Consider the following 21,320-nt stretch of genomic DNA (forward strand, 5'->3'; position numbering starts at 1 on the left):
TCAATTATTATTCTTAAAATAATAATAGTTGATCTAATGCTAGCCTTCAATTTCTGAATTGTCGATTCCTAAAACTACGCCAGTCAAATTCTACATTAAAATTGCAAAATGCGATGTGAAGAGTGAAGCTGCTTTTTTAGTATGTTATTTGAATCCCTCAGAGGAGTGTGGAACTACGTTTTGTAAGCACAAAAAAGTTTTTCTGCAAATTTTCGGACTTTTTTCAGTTTTTCACGTATTACGCAGGTAATATCGCCTTCGAGCCGTCACTGGTACTAGTTTTCGTAAAATTTTCCATGTCAAATCCATGTCATTTTTCAAGCATCATATCTCAAAAACTATTATACATACGGAGCTATGGGATGGCTTAAAATTTAATATACTTTCAAAATGATGATATCAACTAAAAAGTATTTAATATACTTCAAAGATTACGCAGGTAGCACAACTTTTTTTGCTTGAAAAATGTAGTTTCACATTCCCCTGAGTCGTGAACGTACTAAAAAAACAGCTTTACATCCCGTTTTGCGATTTTAGTTGTTATTATGTAAGATTTTCTAGCGTGAACTTCCAACTTCTTTGTCTTTATAAAATGCATTTAGTATCAAGCATGACAAACAGGAAAGCATTCTTTTTCCAATTCCAAATTTAGCATATCTAACCAATAATTAAAAATTGTTCAGTTCAATAATTATTTAGTGTATTGTTGACTTAAAAATTAAATTCAACATAGCTAATGGGACACCCATCATTTACCATTTTCTTCTCCCTGAATTAATGTTTATGACATGTTAGTAATTGAATGTGAACTCTGTACCTACTCTCGTATTATATGTGGAAATTTTTTATCAATAAGAAAATCTTTACTAAACCAGCCACTGTAATGGTGGGTGTGATGGTATCTTGTTGGCTTTTTGGTCATAAATTCTTGTATATATATAACATTAAATTTACATATAAATTAATTTTATTAATAGCTATATGCAAATAATTATTAAAATTACTTTATACAGGCTGATTCTTATCAGATTTTGTCCAGCATTATAGTAAATATTAACCCATTTCGATATTAACAGGTTGCGCTTTTTAATTGAACACCTACACTCTTTTGTTATGGGAGACTTTTTTAATCAAAGAATAACCTTATTGAATGTTGTTAGTTTTAAATCCGTCAGCACTCCCACCAACTGTTCGGTAATCTTTAGTCCCATGATGAGAGACTTGCTCACCCGTTATGCACATGCGTCAAATATTTCGTACGTTAAATATTCTTTAATTTATTGAGTACGAATTTGAATTTGAAGAGAATTTATTCCGATTTTTTTTTTTTTTTTTTGCTTACATCTTTAGTTTTATAACAAGAGAAATTCTCACAATTTCTGAATGGCTTGAAAAAAAATATTTTTATTGACTTTAGATAGATTAGATAAATATATAGCAAAATATTAGGTAGAAAGAAATCTGAAAAATACATAATTCGAAAACAGATGAAATTATACGAAGATTTAGAAAAACTTTTCCAAACATATACCAAAATCCCCATTATGGTAATGCTGACGGGTTAAAAACGGCATATTATAGAAACTCTGCTTTTGACCTAGGTCGTTCGGGTCATAGAAAAGACGGCATTATTTCACAACTGATAAGTGATAGAAATACACTTTATATAAAAAACAAGCAATTTTTGTTCAAAACATTTTTTCGAAAACTTAATAGATTTGCCAGAATTATTTGAACCATTTTAATCCATCATTCCCGATATTTTGGCAGAGCAGTACTTAAACCACAAAAAAGAGTTTTGAAAGTTGTTTCTTGAAAAAAATCAAATAAATTTGGTTTGAAACATTTTTTCTAAAACCTTAAATTTGATAAGTTTACTGACTTACACGATTACAATTTGGGCTCGTGAACGGTTCCATTCGATTCAGCCCCATCTGTTGCAGTCTTAGCAACGGCAACTGTCTAGCAATTATAAGGTATATTTCCGACGTACTTCAATCACCGTTTTTCAATAAGAAAAGAAATATCTAAAATTCAATAGTCTTCAAATAAACTTTTTCATGACGTTCCCAACTCTTCTACCATCTTATATAATGCTCTAGGTTGTTGATGATAGAACGAACAGTTTAATTATAACTAATTGCAGGACATCAATCGTTTCGAACTTTTTCTTTCATTACACATTGTTTCTATTAAAGCTCAATTCACACGACTTAAAAATAAACTTTGAATAAAAAAGGTTTACAGTAAAATTTAAAAAATGAAACATAACACTATACAATCGTTCTCAGGTATTCATTCAATAATATTAGTACAATGATTTGGGTAAATTGGGATGATGAATAAATTTTTATTATCACTTCAGGTAAAGAATTCTCATTGCACGGACAGAAAAGTGGAGTGGGATTTTTAAAATCTTTAGAAGTGTGAGAAAAAAGGAGAAGATACTTTAAAAGTGACGTCATTGTTATTACATATATAACTCTGTTTTACAAGAAAGAGACGGAGAAAAATCTTTGATTAATTTTTCGTTTTTTAATCAATTTTAATTTAACATTTAAATTTTTTTATGGTCTCAAGTTTACTTTAAATTTGTATGGGTTATGTAGCGAATTCGATATTAGTCATCTACTCAGAGAAGTTATAGTTCTTGCCCTTAGAGACAAAAGTGTCTATACTAGTTGACCCACCAAAAACCGATAGTTTTTCCGTAGATTAGGGAAAATAAAAGGGAAAAAGGCAAGTTTTTGATGAGAATGGTCGTCTGATTTTCATATCACCTAGGAATTGCACTGCCTAGAGGCCTAGACAAGTGTCAATTGGACACTGCTCTACTTTGTGATGAAGTTTACCATGATCAGCTTCGTGGGCGTTAAATGATCCAGTCTTTAATTTAAATTACCAATTTAGCCACAAATAAAATAAAATCGAAATACTTTAATACTCGAAATAATTTTTCAGTATTTTTTTATCTTAAACGTAAACAAATTCTATTTTTAGACTGAGGGAAAATGGTCTCGATTAATTTACATCACAAATATTAAAAAAATGTTTTTCTTTCTTTTTCAGATGATGTACGAATGGGCAAGCATTCAACAATAAACACCGATCTCTCCAAAGTAGTCGAGTATGGTGTCTCACCGCCAAAATCAACATCGTATGACGAAATATGTCCACCACCCGAACCATGCCCTGAATGTATCAATGTAAAAGATATGAAATGTCGTGATTCCATTAATCTATTTGATTTAGTTGGCAAATTAGATATACGACCATTGGGCAACGTTTCCTTCCAAGATTTACCAAATCGTACACTTAATTGTATGCTTTATGCTGTTGGAAAACCGGTATATCATCGTTTCACTAATTTAGATTATGGATCATGGCTACGTGATCCAGCACCGAAAAATGAACAACAGGGTGAACGACTGTGGGTAACAAAAGAAGGTGATGCCTATAAATTATACGAATTTTTCAATAAAACAGCATTTCGTAAAGATGTATCAACACGTATTTATCACTTGGAACATCCATTTATTGGAAATGCTCACGTAATATACAATGGATCATTTTATTACAATGCACGTGATAAGCCACGTATTATCAAGTTTGATCTTGAAACTGAACGGACACATGCGCTGAATGTACCATTTATTCAAACAAATGATACAGCGAATTTTTTATATACAACGTTATACAATTATATGGATTTTAGTGTGGATGATAATGGATTATGGATAATTTATGGATTGCCTGGATCAAATAATACAGCGGTACTTAAAATTGATTCGTTTGAAATGCGTATACAATACGCATGGAATATCAGCATAAATCATCATAAAGTTGGCGAAATGTTTATTGTTTGTGGTGTGTTATATGGAGTGGATAGTGTGACGGAACGGAATTCCAGGATACGTTTAGCATTAGATTTGTACACATCGAAATTGTTGGAAGTGGATTTAACATTCACAAATCCGTTTAGAAAGACTACAATGTTGGGATATAATCCACGGAATAAGGTAAACAAATAATAAGTTTTTAAATTTATTTTGACAGGAATACTTTTAGTGCTTCATTAAAGTAAGGGAAAATTATTGTAAATTAAATTTTGAACGTTCCTTCTTGTACTACGAACGCATAATTCTTGTACGTTCCAACAAAAGATGAAATATAATGGCATATCATTTAACACAAAAGAACTCGAAAACTATTTGTTTACCTTAGTTTTTTTTTTTTTTTTTTTTTTTGTTCTTGAGCAAAACTTTTTTTGTTTTTTAGTTAATTGGTTATAATAAGGTGTTGAAAGCTTTGTGAAAAAGCTAGTATAAGAAGAATTTTCTTCTATATCCAATTACCCATCATAGTAAATTCTTGAAATACATAAGAGAAAGTTGTCTAGGTCAACCAGCTGTCTAATTAATTATTATCAGCCAGATTTTAAACATATAAATTTAGGTACATATCAGTTCTTGATCAAGGAGGTGATATATCTACTAAAAATAAAGAAAAGAGTAATTTATTTTTTTACACACTTCCTTTCTGCTCATTGCGATCGCGGTGATTATCAAAAAAATAATTTAGGATATCCAAATACATGACAGAAAAGGTAAAGGAATTTTTTTCCTACATACTGCAAATTCACGAGACAAAAATGTACCAAATAGACTTATAAAAATTTTAAATGTACTTCAAGACAAGATTGGCTCTTCGCAGTCAAGATTGGTTCATAACTGAAAATCTACGAAATATATCTTCGAAAATGATGTAGAAATTGAAGCGAATGAAATAAAAAGCTTAATTTTGTTGTTTTTACTGTTTTATTATTCGAAATAGAAATTCGAGAGATTGAAGTGAATCGTTGTAATGCTTCTAATATTTCGTCCAAATTGTTTTCAAGTATTATCGCAAAGTAGTTTATCATTACCATTTTCGTGGATTAATTTCGACCCTTGGTTACCCTAAGGACCGTTAAAATAAATAATAATAAAAGACAATACATGACTTTTCCACTTTATTTTTTCTTTTTTTATTCAAATTTCATGTTTAATTAGTTGTAACAGAAACAAGTATCAAGCTTTTAGTTCTAAAGAACTGATCATTTCACAACAAAAACGTGTAACAACATCATTAAGAATGTTCGAGCGCCCCGGAAATTTTGGATAAAAGGCTTGATTTTTTTTATGTGACGTTGGACTAAGTCTAAATCATTTCTGCAAATTTTAGAAGGCGGGGAGAGGAGGTTCAGAATACTTAAATAAACAAATGACTACAAAAGTAGGCGTATTTAACATCTTATGGGAAAATGGTAGATGGATGATAGTTTTTCATAGGTTTCTCCAAAACTAGTCAGTCGGTGGAAATTAAAAAAAAAAACTATTTAAATTAAAGTTGAAACTTAAATAAATTATTGAAAACAAACATAAAACCCGTTGTGTCCGCCTAATTATGGATGAATGAGATGAGCACGGTAGTGGCGACACAAACCTTGCCTTGGAGTTCCTACTACCATAAATAAGCTAAAATAAAAAATTTAGCCGACCATGACAACATGCTCATACTTCTATGTTACAATCAAACAGATATACAGACCGACAGACTGACTGACAGGCTAACTAACAGACTTTTGAACAATCTACAAAAGAAAATTGTGTATAATAACAAACTATAGACATAGTTCTATCTTTCTTTACTTAAATATTTTGTTTGTATTACTTCATACTTCTTGCTAACATCATGCCATATAAAGCTAGGAAAATATAATAGTACCTCTATAGAGCAAAAGTTTTATGTTCTTTTGTATGCTCATTCTCTGAGAGTTTTGTGCCCAACAAATTTCAAATCAAGTTAGTTTCCCTTTTCTGGAGTAGTAAGTATTTTCTATAGTTGAGGTGAGGACAGAGTGGTTTTCAAAAGACTCATGTCCGAATGTATCATACAGGCATTAAAGGTACGTGCCTCTGACGGCAAATTTTGGCGGAATCTTTAAAATTTTGTTTTATCCGTGAAAATAAGGAACTTAACAGTAGTGTGAATAATGGAAAACTAAATTGGGGCTAACTGAACATACATCGTAAAGATAGATTTTGTTGAGGGTGCTGATAAATTGAGACAGGCGGTGGATTAACGAAGATTAAAAATTAATGGTGAAATACTCAACTAAAGAAACAAAAAATCCTTATTGATAGATTTTTTTTGCTACAGACCCCGCGTTGTCATAATGCAAGCACTGATTGTATCTTACATATTTATCATCGAAGGAGACTACGTGGGTGGGGCGTCAATTCTTGGAACTGTCTATTTTGTGAACTGTTTTTCTTGGAGTGTCAAATTTCTAAATTCATGCCAAAAATATCTAATGCCATCCGTGCACTCAAAAATCTAATGGAATAACCTTTTTATCTTAAATTACTAATAACTGAAAGCATTAATATTAACAGAAAATACTCAAATTATTTTTCGACATTTTTTCAACTAGGTATAGATATTATTTTAAGTTCCCAAAGTGCCTGCAGGACCAAATAGGGCCCAAACCTGAATTTTTACATTCCATTGCGAATTTTATAAAAATTAATTGTTTGAAACAAAAAAAATTATTTAAGAATAACTTTTTATAATAATAAAAAAATTTTAGTAAAAATTTAACGGGCAATCTTCTTGGTAGCCACTCTGTATCCCAGATTATATATGTTATTATATAGGTTGGAAAATAATTGAATTATTAATATATATATTACTTCAATGAATATAGTAAATATATTTGATTTTTCCTTGAAATTATTATACAAGCCTACATAAAAAAGGGTAGAAAGAAAATTGATTATTGTAAAATACCTATTAATAGTTAAGTTTTTGTAAAAAGTAGCTTTCGTTTAGATAAAAGCTTCTTAACTTTTATATTTTTCTTGGGGGAATAGAGGCATGGATTTTAATGAAAATATTAAAAATTACGAATTATGATTCTCGAACAGCTTCATACGACTTAAATTTATATTCAATGAACTGGCAACGTCTTAGCTTGAGATAAAACAAATAAAATCGATTTTCATAATTTTAGGTCAATACCTAAATAAATTATTTTCATAAGATACAATGATTTTTAATTTTGTCTTTCATTACAATTAAAACAAATATTTTGCAGGCATCTTCAAGAAAATCGTAAAAATTAGATACAAAAATATTGCTCCTCCAATATTTTCGCTTGCTAAAGTCATTTATGAGCTATGGAACTAGAGATAACAGTTTCACAGGATCTTAAAATTCCATGGACTTCGAGGTAAAAAATACCCAAGTAAAACCAATTTTTGGATCTATGATATCATAGTAAATGATTTTCTTTAAAAGAGAAATGCAAATTATTTCTTATCTTTTTTGCATTGTCTCAAAACGTACCCTCAAGGTAATCGATTAAATATTAAAAACAATTTTTGTCTCCAATTTTGATAAAAATTTACACTAGTTTAAGCCTTTTTTGAACCAGGGAAAAAATTGGCCAATATAACAGACAATATGCACAAAAATATCATTCTCGTAATTTGTCAAATACAACGTAGTACGTCTCCTTATTCAGGAGAAAGAATAGAAGGCTGAAAATGAAAGAGAAAACCCCCCATAAATTGTTCATACTTAAAATCTACGAATCAGCATTTTTCGACATTTTTATTATTACACAAAAAAGCCATGAGACAAATGAATAAAATTTAATATAAAAAAAAATGAAATAATTTATTTTATTGTGTACAAGACAGTTGATTCGATTCATCCGTAAACTTTTTTTCATACCTACTTTTCTGTTTACTCACTGTGAGTAAAACTTCGAGCACAAAAACCAAATACAAATACTATATTATGAACTTATTCTTTTCAAGAAAATATACACGAGAAAAATAACCCGTCTTTTATTATTAACTTTTCTTTTTTTACCGTATAGATCATGAGTCCATAATAAATCGAAATTTCCATCAATCTTATTTGTCAGCGTTTTAGAGAATTGATAGAAAATTAGTGTGCTAACACCAAAAAAAAAAAATTTTTTTATTTGTGGCTCACGTGTGGAGTTTATTTAAAGAAAGTTATCAACAACAGTATACGACGAAAAAAGTAGTTGGAAGTTTTTTAAAAGATTAGAAAACGTTTTTATTTTGTACAATTGCATTCCAATTTTCAACTCTTTCGAACTTGAAAACTTGCGAAGTTTCGCTCTAATTCTGTTGTTAATTGCTTTCTTTGAACATATACAGTAGATAAAAAAGTCGTCGTAAATTCTACACGTCATGCACAAATAAAACTTCGAATTTCTCTTTGGCCTTTTCCCCGTATTTTGTTATCATTTACTTTCTTTCAAGATGCGCAAACTCGATTTCAATAAATTCCACATTCGAGTCTAGATTAAAAAACTTCAAATTTCTTTATTACCAAACATATAGCTTTATTATTCCTCGAAGGTAAACAAAAATAAGCTGGATAGTAACGTTCCATTGTGGGCTCACGGTCAAATAGGAAAATCAAATATTCACGAACGTACACAGTCACATATTCATATATTTATTGTTAACGAAATATTATTTGTTTGAATTTCGTATTATTTGAATTTTTGTGGTAAAATGTAAAAAAAATTATTAAATTTTTTTTTGAATACTTATAATACCTGCCTACATACTCCATTGAAGGAAATGAGTTAACAATAAAATAGCAAAATTACCCTTTTTGTGGATTTTCTGTCATAGAAAACTAACTTAAAAGTTTAGTGTGAGCTTTAAGCTTTGTTAAACTTTTAACTTATTACTCAATACAAAGCTCACTCTACTCCACAATTGGTAATCGATAGATGACCACTTTAAAATAGAAAGTTGCGATTGATTAATAAAGTAAAATTTTTTGTTCGAAACATTTTTCTGCAAAACTGTACAGTTAAGGCAAAAACGGACTGAAAAGTGTATAATTGTTTCGGAAAGCTAGGTACTCGTCGAAAAAAGTTATCCAATAAATTCATTAAAAATTGTTTGTTTTTCTATAAAGACCATTTTTGTTCAAGTTGAATTAATAAACGGACAAAAAGATTTTTAAATTTTTAGTTATTTTTAGCTAGATTTTTGCTATCAATTACTGTCTAAACTATTCGGTTTAAAAAAAAATGTTTCAAGCCAAAAATGTTTGCGTATTTATAAAGAACAACTTTAAAATTTAGAGCGTTCATGTAGTGTTTGTCAGTTATCAATCAGAGTGAGGTTTTGATTGAACCTGAAAACTTAGATCGAATTCGATGACGATGTAAGAAGATTTGTGCCTCTGTAACCAAAAGTTTTCGTTTGAAGCAATTTCCTCAATTAAATTTAGTATTTGTTAACTTTAAAAAAAACACCCTCTATATTAAAATGTCATACAAAAATGGAAGATGCTAAAATATTCTGAACAGCCTAGAGGACAATGTCATATAATTAATTCAAAAATGTAATATTTTTATTTCTAGGAGCTATATTCATGGGACAAAGGGAATCAATTAACATATCCAATACGATATCATGAAATTGGTTATAATATATCATCACACGATGATAAAACATCACCAGAACCTGCTGCAGCACAAATGCATACTGGTTTTGAGAAATATCCTTAACAACTGCAACATTTTTTATTAATATCTATAAACATTTTTATTTTAATACTTTTTAATTATAATTTTTAATAAATAAATAAAATTAATATTTTCTTGTTTTTTAAAAATTATTATTATTTTTTATTGATCCCTGTTTTCCCAACCATACAAATATCAACGCAATTATCCTATTTATAACACTCATAAATCCATTCAGATTCCCAGTCTAGCAAACGCAAGAATCTCAGTGAAATTAACAATTATACTTTTTAATTCCGTGTTGAAATAATTAACTTTTACAGTAAGTACATTTTAATTTCCTTACTAACGTAATTATTTTTATCGCATAGTATCATTCCCTACCTAAAACGGGAAATAGTCGGCTCCTTCAACTCTATACAGGATGGTCCAAGTACTTACAGCAAGACTACGGAAATTTGACAGTAATGAGCTAAGGATCCCTCATGATTTATGGTTTATTGTAGATAATAAATTACGTAAACCAACGGTAGAGGTATGAATGTGTCACGACACCATTTTCAGAAAAAATCTGGCCCCACTAAGCTAGAGGCAATGTATGCCAAATTTTCTTTTTTTCATGAAATTATCATTACATGAATGTTATCTATTATTTGGGGAAATCCTGCTGTTTGTAACTTGGACCATCCTGTATTTCTAGGAAGATACAAGCTTAAAAATCGTAGCACATTTAATGTCGGTTTTATTGTACCACAAAATCGATGTAGTTTGTTTAAGTCGTTATGGTTGATCTATCATTTGCGTTGGTTACTTAAATACTATTCTTCGGTAATCAATTGCCAAAGAAGAAAGGGCTCAAAAGTTTTGATTTGATAGAAATACACGAAAGAAGTCTCTAAAATTTTATACAACATCAAATACATGACACCATTTTGTTTGTTGTATCGAGATTTAAAAATATCAAATTAACTCAAAAACAAGAATATTGTTTATCAAAAAGTTTTTAAAACACAAAAACAAATTCGAGAAGTATAAATTTTAATATTCTGAAGTACTCACCACATCTATGGTGCCTATCTCTACCATTCATTATTACATAATAGGTCTAGGGCCACATGTAGTATTTTTAACTGACTATTGTCTTACATTTCAAAAATATCTGTAGGCTGTGATTTTTCTTTCAAGATATCTAAGTTTTGTAACCTTGACTTGATAAATAAAGTTGTCCACACATTGACTGTAAACTCCGTCGAGCAAGTCTGCGAACCCATCCCGTCCAAAAATATTAAATATATTATCCGGCCTATATCTCTACCATTCATTATTACATAATAGGTCTAGGGCCACATGTCGTATTTTGACTAACTATTGTCTTACATTTCAAAAATATCTGTAGGCTCTGATTTCTCTTTCAAGATATCTAAAAAATTTCGTAACCTTGACTTGATAAATAAAGTTGTCCACACATTGACTGTAAACTCCGTCGAGCAAAGTCTGCGAACCCATCCCGCCAACACGTCGCGTCAGTCGGTTTATTGTATACAAAAATATTAAAAATATTTTCCGTTATTTGATTAATTACACGCCAGTCGAGTATAATATAAGCAAGAAAAGATTATTGCGTAATTGAAAGTTTAATATCATATCTGACATTGAGGTGAACCGATATTTATCAGTTCTTACAAATAACTCAAAAACCAATCGGTTTCTGCTTTCAAAATATGCCCCTGAATGTTCTCTTCTCAATTTTCCCGACTCCTTGAAAGAGAAGTTTACGACGAAAAATTGTCGTAGAGGAAAAAATTGTTAGGCACGACTTTGATAACTTTCTGTTCAATTTCCAACCATTTTGAACTAATTATCAAATACTACAGCTGGCCCTAAACTTATAAGAAACCTTTGTACGATATATTCTATAACGAAGAGTTTATGTAAATGATACGGATCGTTAATTAAATAAAATTAATTAGTCATTTATATGAGTTTTCTTTGAATCAGAGAAATTCATATGATATTCAAATGAAAACTACACTAGGGAAAAAAGGACAGCAAAAAAATGTATGTAAAAAAAAAATTAAAAAATGTTTTCAATTAAAACTTTTATATAAAAAAGCAAACAAAAATATTGTAATTTTAATTAATTTATTGAATTTCTATTACAAAATTGTCATCATTATGATTGGATGATGTTATGGAGTGATCTTCAATTGTTTCTTGAGTTGTGGTTGTACGTCGCCATTTTGCACGTCTGTTTTGAAACCATGTTTTAACCTGAAAGGTTAGCAAAACAGTTTAATTTTAGCTAATAGCCCCAAAAAATGAGGAAACTTTTATTGATAAAGAATTTAGAAAAGCTAAGCAATTTTTTGAAAATATCTGAGAAGAATGATTATTTTGCTGAATATTTCAAATCGATTGGATAAATATTGTTTTAATAGGTTTTATGACCACCAGGAATTATGTTGAAAAAGATGCTTCTATATGAAAAGTATGTTTAAGCACCATGGCGTTAGTTTTGCGCGGTACAGGCGAGTACAGGTGAGAATTTAATGTTACCCTTGGTGTCTCATCCCTGCAACAGCAAATATGTACCTACGGCATTGCTGGATACTAACTCTGCATAAATATTCGAAGCGAATTGCATAAATTCCATACATAAATAATTACGATAATTTCGATAACTATATTAAGATATATTTTTGAACTCCCTTCAATTTGCGAAGCCCTAGGTGAGTTATGGATACAAATTTTACTGGAATTTTTTTGCAGTGAATTGAAAGTCTTAACATACCTGTCTGTCACTTAATACTAATAAATCAGCAATTTCTTTTCGATCATCTGGTGATAAATACTTATTCGATGAAAATTTCTTTTCTAGGGCTTCGGTTTGAAATGGTGTAAATCGTACTTGGCCACCTTTTCGTTTGTATGGCTTAAAATATCTTGAACATTCCAATGGGTTTGGTAAACTTCGATTAAAATAATGCGTTATATTTGTTGATAAATTATTATTCGAGTAGTCTCTCCTTGGCGTATTATCATTATTGAAATATAGTCCATTGTCTGAAAAAAAATTATTAAATGATTTACTAGATTTTTTACCTGAAAACGTCATTTGAAAGTAAGAGCATTTTGTATAGTATTGAAACTGAAATAGTAGATATTAATGATCAAAATGTTTTATGATAGTAAAAAATTGGCAACATGACCTTGAAAACCTTAGTATACCGATCTCATAGTATGAATAAAAAACATCCTACATACTTATGGCTAATTCAACTTGATTGATTGAATTGTGCAATTAATATATATTAAAACTTATTTCTAAGCTTATTAAGCTTACTAAAAAGATAATCCTTTTGAGTTTAGATAGTATGTACCTAATATTATTCTATAAAAAGTGATTTAATTGTAACCTCCACAATCGCTATTAATAATAATTACTTCGAACTATTTTTATTTTCAAATTTTTATATTAGTAATTTTATCGTTATTCGAATTAACAATATCTAAAAAACTATAATTACTAAGTAATTTTTTTTATGAAAACTGGATATTATATGATAATTTTCATAACATTTTTAATAAAACAAAATTTAATATTTTTAACTAATTTTTTTCTGAAAAAAAAAAAAATAAATAAACCAACCTTATAATAAGTATTTTTTTCGTACTTACTTATGGTGTAAGTTGTATGACGATTATAATACTATATACACTTACTAATAAGATGAAGCTTCGTAAGTCTATGTAGCTTTAAAGACCTAGTTGTTATTATTTTTATGGCCCTAGAATCTAAAACTATACAGAGGGGATATAAACTATCCTCAAAATACATTTTTTGTAACCATGAATGATAGAATAACTGAACCTATTGGCATTTTCTTCTATCGCTCGTAAATTCTAACAATCTTTAAAAGTAGGAGGCAAAAGTAGAATCCTTCGGAAATAAAATTAATGCTCGGTGCGAATAACATACCTACAGCTATTAACAGTAAATCGGATAACAAAACTTGGTACTTTTTGTCTTGGATATTATTCTTTACATTATTGTGTTTTTCGAACGATGTCATTAGGGAATATCCTGTATTTTTATAAAATTGAGTCATTTGTTTAATCAAATTAAAAAATATTCATATCCTGTATTCATTATCTACTCGATAATTATAGCTTTAAAACTAAAACCAAAACTGCACAAAAAAATTATTTTTTACTCATGTGTGATAAGTGCTCTCTTTCCGCACTGTTTAAATTTAAACAAAATTTATTTGTCACACTCCAAGCTAGGCACGTACCAAGGGGTGTGAGTTTAAAATGGGCGGTCGCGTGGAAGTTTTTGAACAAAGAAAAATCGAATCAACATAAAATTTATTAAGTAAACAACTTACACGATTCTTGATTATTCCTACATCACGGAATGGATCATAATACCTACGACCAAAAAATTGTAAGAAATGGGCGCTAGAGATGCGTCGATAATATGCTGAAGTACCCAGGGCCCTCTCGACATTAAATCTTGCATATGCATACGAAGTATCTCTCACACAATATGATCAATAGGGTATTATCGTCAGTCAAAAATAAATTATGAAATTTGAAAAAAGTTAAAATTAATGTAAAATTATACTTAAATATTCTGATTTCGAGTCATAAAAGCACTTTTTTCTTTTAAAATATTAAAATTAAAAATCGTAATTTTTAAACTGTATATTACGTGACCTAAAACGCGGGTAAACCCTGCTTTGATGTCAGAGCGGTATGAGTCATTGACCATCAGTTAGTTCAGTGTAGACAGTTGGGTATAATATATACATAGATAAGTATTTATATTTAGATTATAATCAGATGTCTATGCATATATCTGTCAAAATTATTTGTGTTATTTCGTATAGTGATACCTATATTACGGCATCAAATTGGATGCCCGCGTTTTTGACAGTTTAAAAAAGGTTTAAAATTTAATTTAAGTTTTTGGCAAGCGTGTGCATTTTTCCGAAATAAATTTTTGGTGGCTTTTTATTAGCAAAATCAACATTTTGAAGTACTTTTTCAAAAATAGTGGAATACCCTTTTGGCTACTTGTCATTGAAAAGAAAATCGTGCAGCAAGAGAGAATTAATGTCGATTCACAAATTGACTTGTTGCTTAATATACTATGATTTAAGTAGTTAAAATCAAATTCACTTTATTGTATTGATAACAATTCAAATGTTTAACGATTATAAAAAAACCGCAAACAATTATGAAACATTTTAACAATGTGATTTAACGCTTTTTGCGTTTTATATTCGATTGTATCGTAGATTGACATGAACATCGTAGAATGTATGAATAGAGTGAATGGAAAATCATGAAAACATCCAATCGGAAAACCCAATGGGAAACAAAATTTTTATAATGGTAATAAATGAATAGGCTTTAACGACACCAGACCTTAAGAAAAATTAAAAATAACCATTCTCTTATTGCTACCTACATTTTTATGATTTTGGGCCAAAAGAAGCTTAGACTACAAACTCATGCTAAAATTTTTCAGTTGAAATGACCAAGAATCATGTTGAAAGAGATGCTCCTATATGTAAAAATAAGTTAGAGCACCATAACGTCAGTTTTACGCGGTACAGGCGAGTATAGGTGAGAGTTGAACACCCCTTGGTGTCTCATCCCTGCACCAACAAATATGCAAGGCGTTGCTGGATACTAACTCTGCATAAGTATTCGAAGCGAATTACATAAATACCTTACAGAAATTAACCAGTTTTAGATTTTTTAAATATAGTGCGATCATCGTTCTCACTACCGTTAATTTCTTGGAAACGAAAATGAACGCATATTTGAAAATCTCTAAAAAATAATTTCTATCCATAAAATATACAATGAGAACGCTTTTTAAGAACGAGAACAAAAAATAATTTTAATTATTATTTTTATTTTTTGTGATTTGATTTATCTCTCCTCAGTTCTTCTTTACTTTGAATTGCAGTATTAAAAAACTTAAAGAATAAAAAGCGACCGTTCTAATAAGATTTGATTGAAGTGACGAACCTTGAGTGGCAGAAAACGAGATAGGTTAGGCTAGGTTAGGTTAGGTTATATGGCTGTCCACGAAGAACACACTTAGTCTATAGAGCCCATTGTGATGCCATATGTGTTTTACCACCTTTCCGCTGATAATTTCATTTATCAGCTCCTCAATTTCAGAGGTTGAGTGCACCTCCTTTAAGCATTTACGATGCACTTCACCAGCCCATCACAACTTTTAATTAAATTAATTTTGTTTCGACGACGGGAATCTCAACCGCTATCCTGAGCATACCGCGGACGGAATTGGTTACACCTTAAACAACTGAGCTAATAGGGCGACAGAAAATGAGATAATTAAGAAAACAAATTTTTCGTTATATTTGATTTCGCAACGTGAATACGATATAAATGAGAATTTTACTCATACAACTAAAAGAAGATATTATCATAAAAATTGGCGAACTGATAATTATTTCATGGTTAACATCTTCATTTACTGGATCAGATGGGTATGAACATTATAAAAGGCATTAAAATTCAATTATGTCCGCCATTGCTATAATGAATGTAGTCTATCAGTATTAATAAATGTATGTTGTTATAAAGAGTGATCCAAATTGAGTTTTCTACTTTAATTTAAAAAACATACACACACACAAATTGTGATATTAAACAAGTGAAAACAAACAATGGGCTGAGTTAACAGTAAAAATACCATGTATAGACAGTGTTGATTACTCTATCACATTACACTGCTAATCCCATATTAATACAAAGTATAAAATTTGAATCTAATGTGTGCCCAGATGAGTAAGCCGTGATGTTTACAAAAAAAAGTTTCAAACAAAAGTTTTTTTTTTGATAAGGAACATTTTTTACCATTAAATTTTTGTTCTATCTCTAACTGCTTACAAGATGGGTCCCACGGACCCAAGACCCAATTGACCTATGTTGCTCATTTACGAACTCGACCTCACTTACGTCCTGAGTGCGCTGTTAAAACTTCAGCTTGATATCTTGATATTCGTTTTAAGTTATCGTGTTGACAGACGAACGGACGGACGGACAACCGAAAATGGTAAATTAGATGATTCTATGGCCGCCTTTGGACCTATTGCAGCAGGTTATTCTTTCGAAGTAATTTCATATGACTTTTTACAAGTTTCGAATGTTAGCTTCTACAACGTTGCTGGTTTGTTGATATAGATGGGACTCTTAAGAAAACCACACAAAAAAAATTCCCTTATGCCCAATGCTTACCGATTCCTTGAACTTTTGCACAATGATACCAAATTGTTTGCTTACTAGGACAATTAAGTTGACCATAATCTTCCCGTAAAAGTCTATAGATAGATCTTAAAGAATTTTATTTCTATAGAACTAGGTAACCATTTATTTGAGTGTTTTTAGCGTTAGTTAAACGATTCATATCGCAAATGAAATGTTTCAAACTTCCATTCGAGGTTTGTAACAAGCAAAAGTATTTACAGCATTCTATTTTATAGAGTTGCAAACATAGGAAACTGAAATTGGATCATCCTTTATTAATTTGTTATATGACATTTAATCTCGTTGATTGATTAATTAATTATTAATTATTTAATACTCCACTAAGTAATTATAATATAATGATGATAATATTTAATATTCATTTCAAAGTAATACTCTTGTATAATGTTCTATATGGTTAATTTATATGTAATAATTATTATGTTATAAGAGCAAACTTGTTGAAAAATCAATGATCGACTGTCTTTATTGAAAAAAAAAGCTCATAGAAAGTTGCTTCCACCTCCAAGAAACTTCTTGTATCCATGCTTGCAAAGCTTATTTTTGTCAGAAGTTTTTTTTTCTTGCTGTTGGATTTATTATTAGCCTAGGTATTATTTCTTTAAATTTTATTACTGTCTCGAGCTATGATGGATAAAGGCTGCAATTTTTCGAAACATAATTAATAGATTGCCACAACAAGGATTTGTAGCATAGATAATGGAGCGTTCGCTTTACCGTATAATTAGTAAATTTATTTTACCCGCGTGTATAAGCGAACATCGAACTTAGTACTAACAACGAAATTATATTTACGATGCATAAAGCAAGGCTAATTGATAACATAAACCGTTTTGGATTAAATGTAATGACAAATCTATAATTACAAATCAACTCATTTTTTTAAATCTAAATCAAACTTTCGATAATGAGTTTAAAAACAGGTCGATTTTATTAAGTTCGTTTGAAACAATGAAACAACTACACCAGCTTACAAAATGCTCAATTATCTAATGTGGCAAAAGCTGGCAGCGTTTTTGCATCTGACAGGGGTTACGTTAACTAACAATGGATGTGCGATAGTAAAACAACCGAATTTCTGCATGGCAAATTAAAATTATTAAAGTATTCTGGTGCGATGCTGGCAGCGGAAAAAATGTCTTATAATTTGATTTATATTGATAAAAGAACATGAAAAATAATATAAAAAATTGTCCTAAGTTATTTGAAAATCAGGGTATTTTATCCAGGATTATTTTGAACGGGATATTTACTTTATAAATATTATCGAACTATTTTATAAATATATTTTAGGACTAATTTTCCTCCTGAAATATACCAAAGTTTCTTAATAAATTATGAATTATTGGACATTGATAAAATCTTATTTTTAATTGCCTTATCGGATTTAGCTGAAAATTTTATGCGTCGAGAAATGACCTTATTTTTTCGCAAATCGTACAAAACACATCTTATTGCATGCCAAAATTTAACCACAGGCGTATCGCATTTGTTTGTGCATGTGTCATACATTTTTACAAAAGATAAAAGATATATTATAGATCCCACATTATTTCCGAGTACGCTAATTAACTCTAACCAAAATGAATGATACGAAGAATAAAAGGAAAGATGTACAAATTCCATGTTACAATAGTACTTAATTTCAACCTTCTACGGCTAATTATTGCCGAGTTGTATGAAATATAAGATTCTAGCTTCAATTTTAAAACACCAAAAAAAATATTAAATTTTTTTTTGCGATTTTTAAGAGGAATATGCCACTCTGTTAATCAGAAACTCAATAATGCAAACTTCGTTTAATAGCCATGCTGAGTGTGCGATTTTAAAAAGCAATAAAACAAAACCTCATTAGCCAATCTGTAAATTTAATTGTATTTTTAACAAAATAAAGCTAATAAAAAATAATAGCTATTATATGACACTATACTACCTGCTGACACTGCGTATATGATCTAAGTAGTTAAACACGCAGTATAATCATTTAAAAAATTAAATAAGTTACAAATTAGTCGGGTGATCTAGCAACCCTCGACTTTTTCTTGTAAGTTTACCTGAAATCAGGAATGTAATCGACCACCAACAGTTTCAGAAACTGAAAGAATAGAACTAACGTTAGGCGTTTCTGAATGGATTTCGAGTTATTGGAGCTATTTTTGTAGCTCACTTGGTTTTTTTAGGTTTTTTAAAATACAATTTACTTTAGTTAAAAATACAGTTTATTATTCACTTAAAAATACAATTTACTTAATCTTCTTAAATTGTATGCATTGAAAGATCGTAAAAATTTTATTTAAAAAAATTGATCGGTTTTGGTTTTACAGCGCTTTCTAAATCGTACACTTCTTTGCTCTATGCTGTATTGCAATCTATCAACATTATAAACAAATCGGTTTTAACAACGAAATAACGGAAGGTCAGATTTCAATCTGTTCATTTGAATACTCAAAATATTTAAAATAATTCTTAATGCTACAGCAAAAATAATGTCATTTTTGAGTATTTAAAAGGGCAGACTGTATTGTGTTATTCCACTATTTCCGGTAAAATCCCTCGATCTTTTATATTTGTAAGGAAAATGTCCTTACGAGGTTACCTTAAAGAGAAGTAATTTTAAACTTACCATAAAAATGATATGGATACTGTTGATTTAAAATTGGATGAAAATAATTAATTTGAGATGCTGTTGTCGCATATTTAATCGGATCAAAAAAATTTCGTTTATAATAACAAGCTTTTGGTATAATTGGTAAAGTATCGTTTTTATTAATTTTCATATAATCATAACATAAATGTTCATTTTTTTGTGAAGTTTTATATTCCGAATAAACTGATGATTTAATTCCAGCATTATCAATGGTACTTGACAATTTTTTGTCATCACAAATAATTTGTTCACTAGATTTTAATTTAATATCATTTTTATTAGTTGTTTTTAAAATATTTTCAATTGAAAATGATGTTGACATTTTTATTTTTTTGTTTATACAAAAGAAAATTAATATTTGAAAAATCTCGTAAATGCAAACTGATTTTTTATCATCACGTTTATGTTTTTATTTAATTAAATATTTTTTCTCATTTAATTAATATGTTTGTAAGCACTTAATTTATTATTATGCATTTAATAAATTATCAAATCATAATTATTATGTGAAAACCCCATAATTTAAATATGTGGATATTATAATTTTGATAAAATTTAGTTATTATAATGTTATACTTAATTATAGTTGTAATATTTTATTCGAGTTCCTACGTTATTTCTAAATGTTTGGAAATAGTTAAAACAGAAGTTTAAATTATTCCTTTCTAAAAAAATTTGTAAAAACAAAGATATAAAAAGTAAAAGCTGAAAAACAGTAGAGATAAATATTTGAAAAATTTTAGAATTTTTTGATGCAGTTTATCGCCATTACAAAAAATTAAGAAAAACAAATATCTATCTCTAACGAATTACAAGAAGAAATTTTGCGTAAAATCGTGTAACATGAAAAAATAGACAAACTTTGAAAAACTGTATCTCCGAAACTATTGGACCTATAATAACCGCTTTTCTGTCAAATTGTTAAAAATTTAATCTGTTTTAAAAATATTACTAATTTTTGAGGAAAAACAGGTCCTTCCGAGTTAAAATCGAAAAAAACTATCGGTCGTTTGCTGAGGTCAAAAACTAGGTTTTAACATTACCTTTACATTGCAAACAACATATCAAAAAAGACCAAAATATCTGATTTGATGGAAGGTTCATCCCCCTTTTCATGTATAATTTGACTGAATCATAGGGAATTATATACAGATTTATATATTTTTATTAAATTAGACACTCTCTTTGTTTAATTAGTTACCATGGAACCAATGTAGGTTCCAAAACATGCAAATCGATAAAACACGTACAAAAAATGTTCAAATGTTCTAGTGGACTGTCTTTAAAAAAATCATTACGTATCCCTTATAGTTTTAATAATAAACTATAATTTTGATGATTGTTGAATACTGACTATTACTTCCGACAAAAATGTAGTTCTTGTGCTGTTCTGATTAGATATAAACAGTTAGGAATATCCTTATTTATGCAATACACATTATATGTACATTTTTTTATCAAAAATATGAACTATTTTCATAATGCCTTTGTTATAGGAATTTACAGAGTGTAGGATGAATCCTATCATACCATGTTCGATACGCACTCGAATCATTAGTGGCAGTTTCTTTTCAGATTTACACGTTAAACCTGGCATCGGCAAAAAGATTCTCCTCGGGGAAATAAAAATTTTGACTTTTAAAGTTGAGCAAGTTATTTTTAATTTTTTTTCGATTCTGTTAGAATAACAATAAGCGAATATATTTCAATTAAATGCTTAGAGGAGCAATAAAAAATTTTCCGAGCCCCGTGTTAAATACGGCCTCCAGTCCCGAGAATTGCTTTACA

The 21,320-nt window shown here is 29.4% G+C and overlaps 2 protein-coding genes across 2 annotated transcripts in view; one reads left to right on the forward strand and one right to left on the reverse strand.

Moving 5' to 3' along the window:
• The window catches only part of LOC123298661, a 164,391-nt gene extending 154,750 nt beyond the window's left edge, over positions 1-9,641 (forward strand). Inside the window, exons 9-10 of the mRNA XM_044880754.1 lie at positions 3,070-4,019; positions 9,467-9,641. Coding sequence (XP_044736689.1) covers positions 3,070-4,019; positions 9,467-9,613 — 1,097 coding nt within the window. The 3' untranslated portion in view covers positions 9,614-9,641. The remainder of the gene's footprint in view (positions 1-3,069; positions 4,020-9,466) is intronic.
• A 2,072-nt stretch (positions 9,642-11,713) lies between these two features.
• LOC123298662 (hematopoietically-expressed homeobox protein HHEX-like) lies at positions 11,714-19,662 on the reverse strand. The gene is made up of 3 exons (XM_044880755.1): positions 19,509-19,662; positions 12,363-12,634; positions 11,714-11,842 (listed from the first exon to the last, which is right to left on the reverse strand). Exons 1-3 carry the CDS (start codon positions 19,660-19,662, stop codon positions 11,714-11,716), a joined length of 555 nt encoding a protein of 184 aa, XP_044736690.1.
• Positions 19,663-21,320: the final 1,658 nt, after the last annotated feature.

Source organism: Chrysoperla carnea, chromosome 4 (assembly GCF_905475395.1).
Source record: "Chrysoperla carnea chromosome 4, inChrCarn1.1, whole genome shotgun sequence".
In the NCBI taxonomy this organism is placed as follows: Eukaryota; Metazoa; Arthropoda; class Insecta; order Neuroptera; family Chrysopidae; genus Chrysoperla; species Chrysoperla carnea.

Coding starts and splice junctions, on each gene's coding strand:
- LOC123298662 (XM_044880755.1), bottom strand. CDS start 19,662: ATGAAAATTAATAAAAACGATACTTTACCAATTATACCAAAAGCTTGT. Junction 12,635..19,508: donor GTATCCATATCATTTTTATG/GTAAGTTTAAAA, acceptor ATTTTTTTTCAG/ACAATGGACTATATTTCAAT. Junction 11,843..12,362: donor TAGTATTAAGTGACAGACAG/GTATGTTAAGAC, acceptor CTAACCTTTCAG/GTTAAAACATGGTTTCAAAA.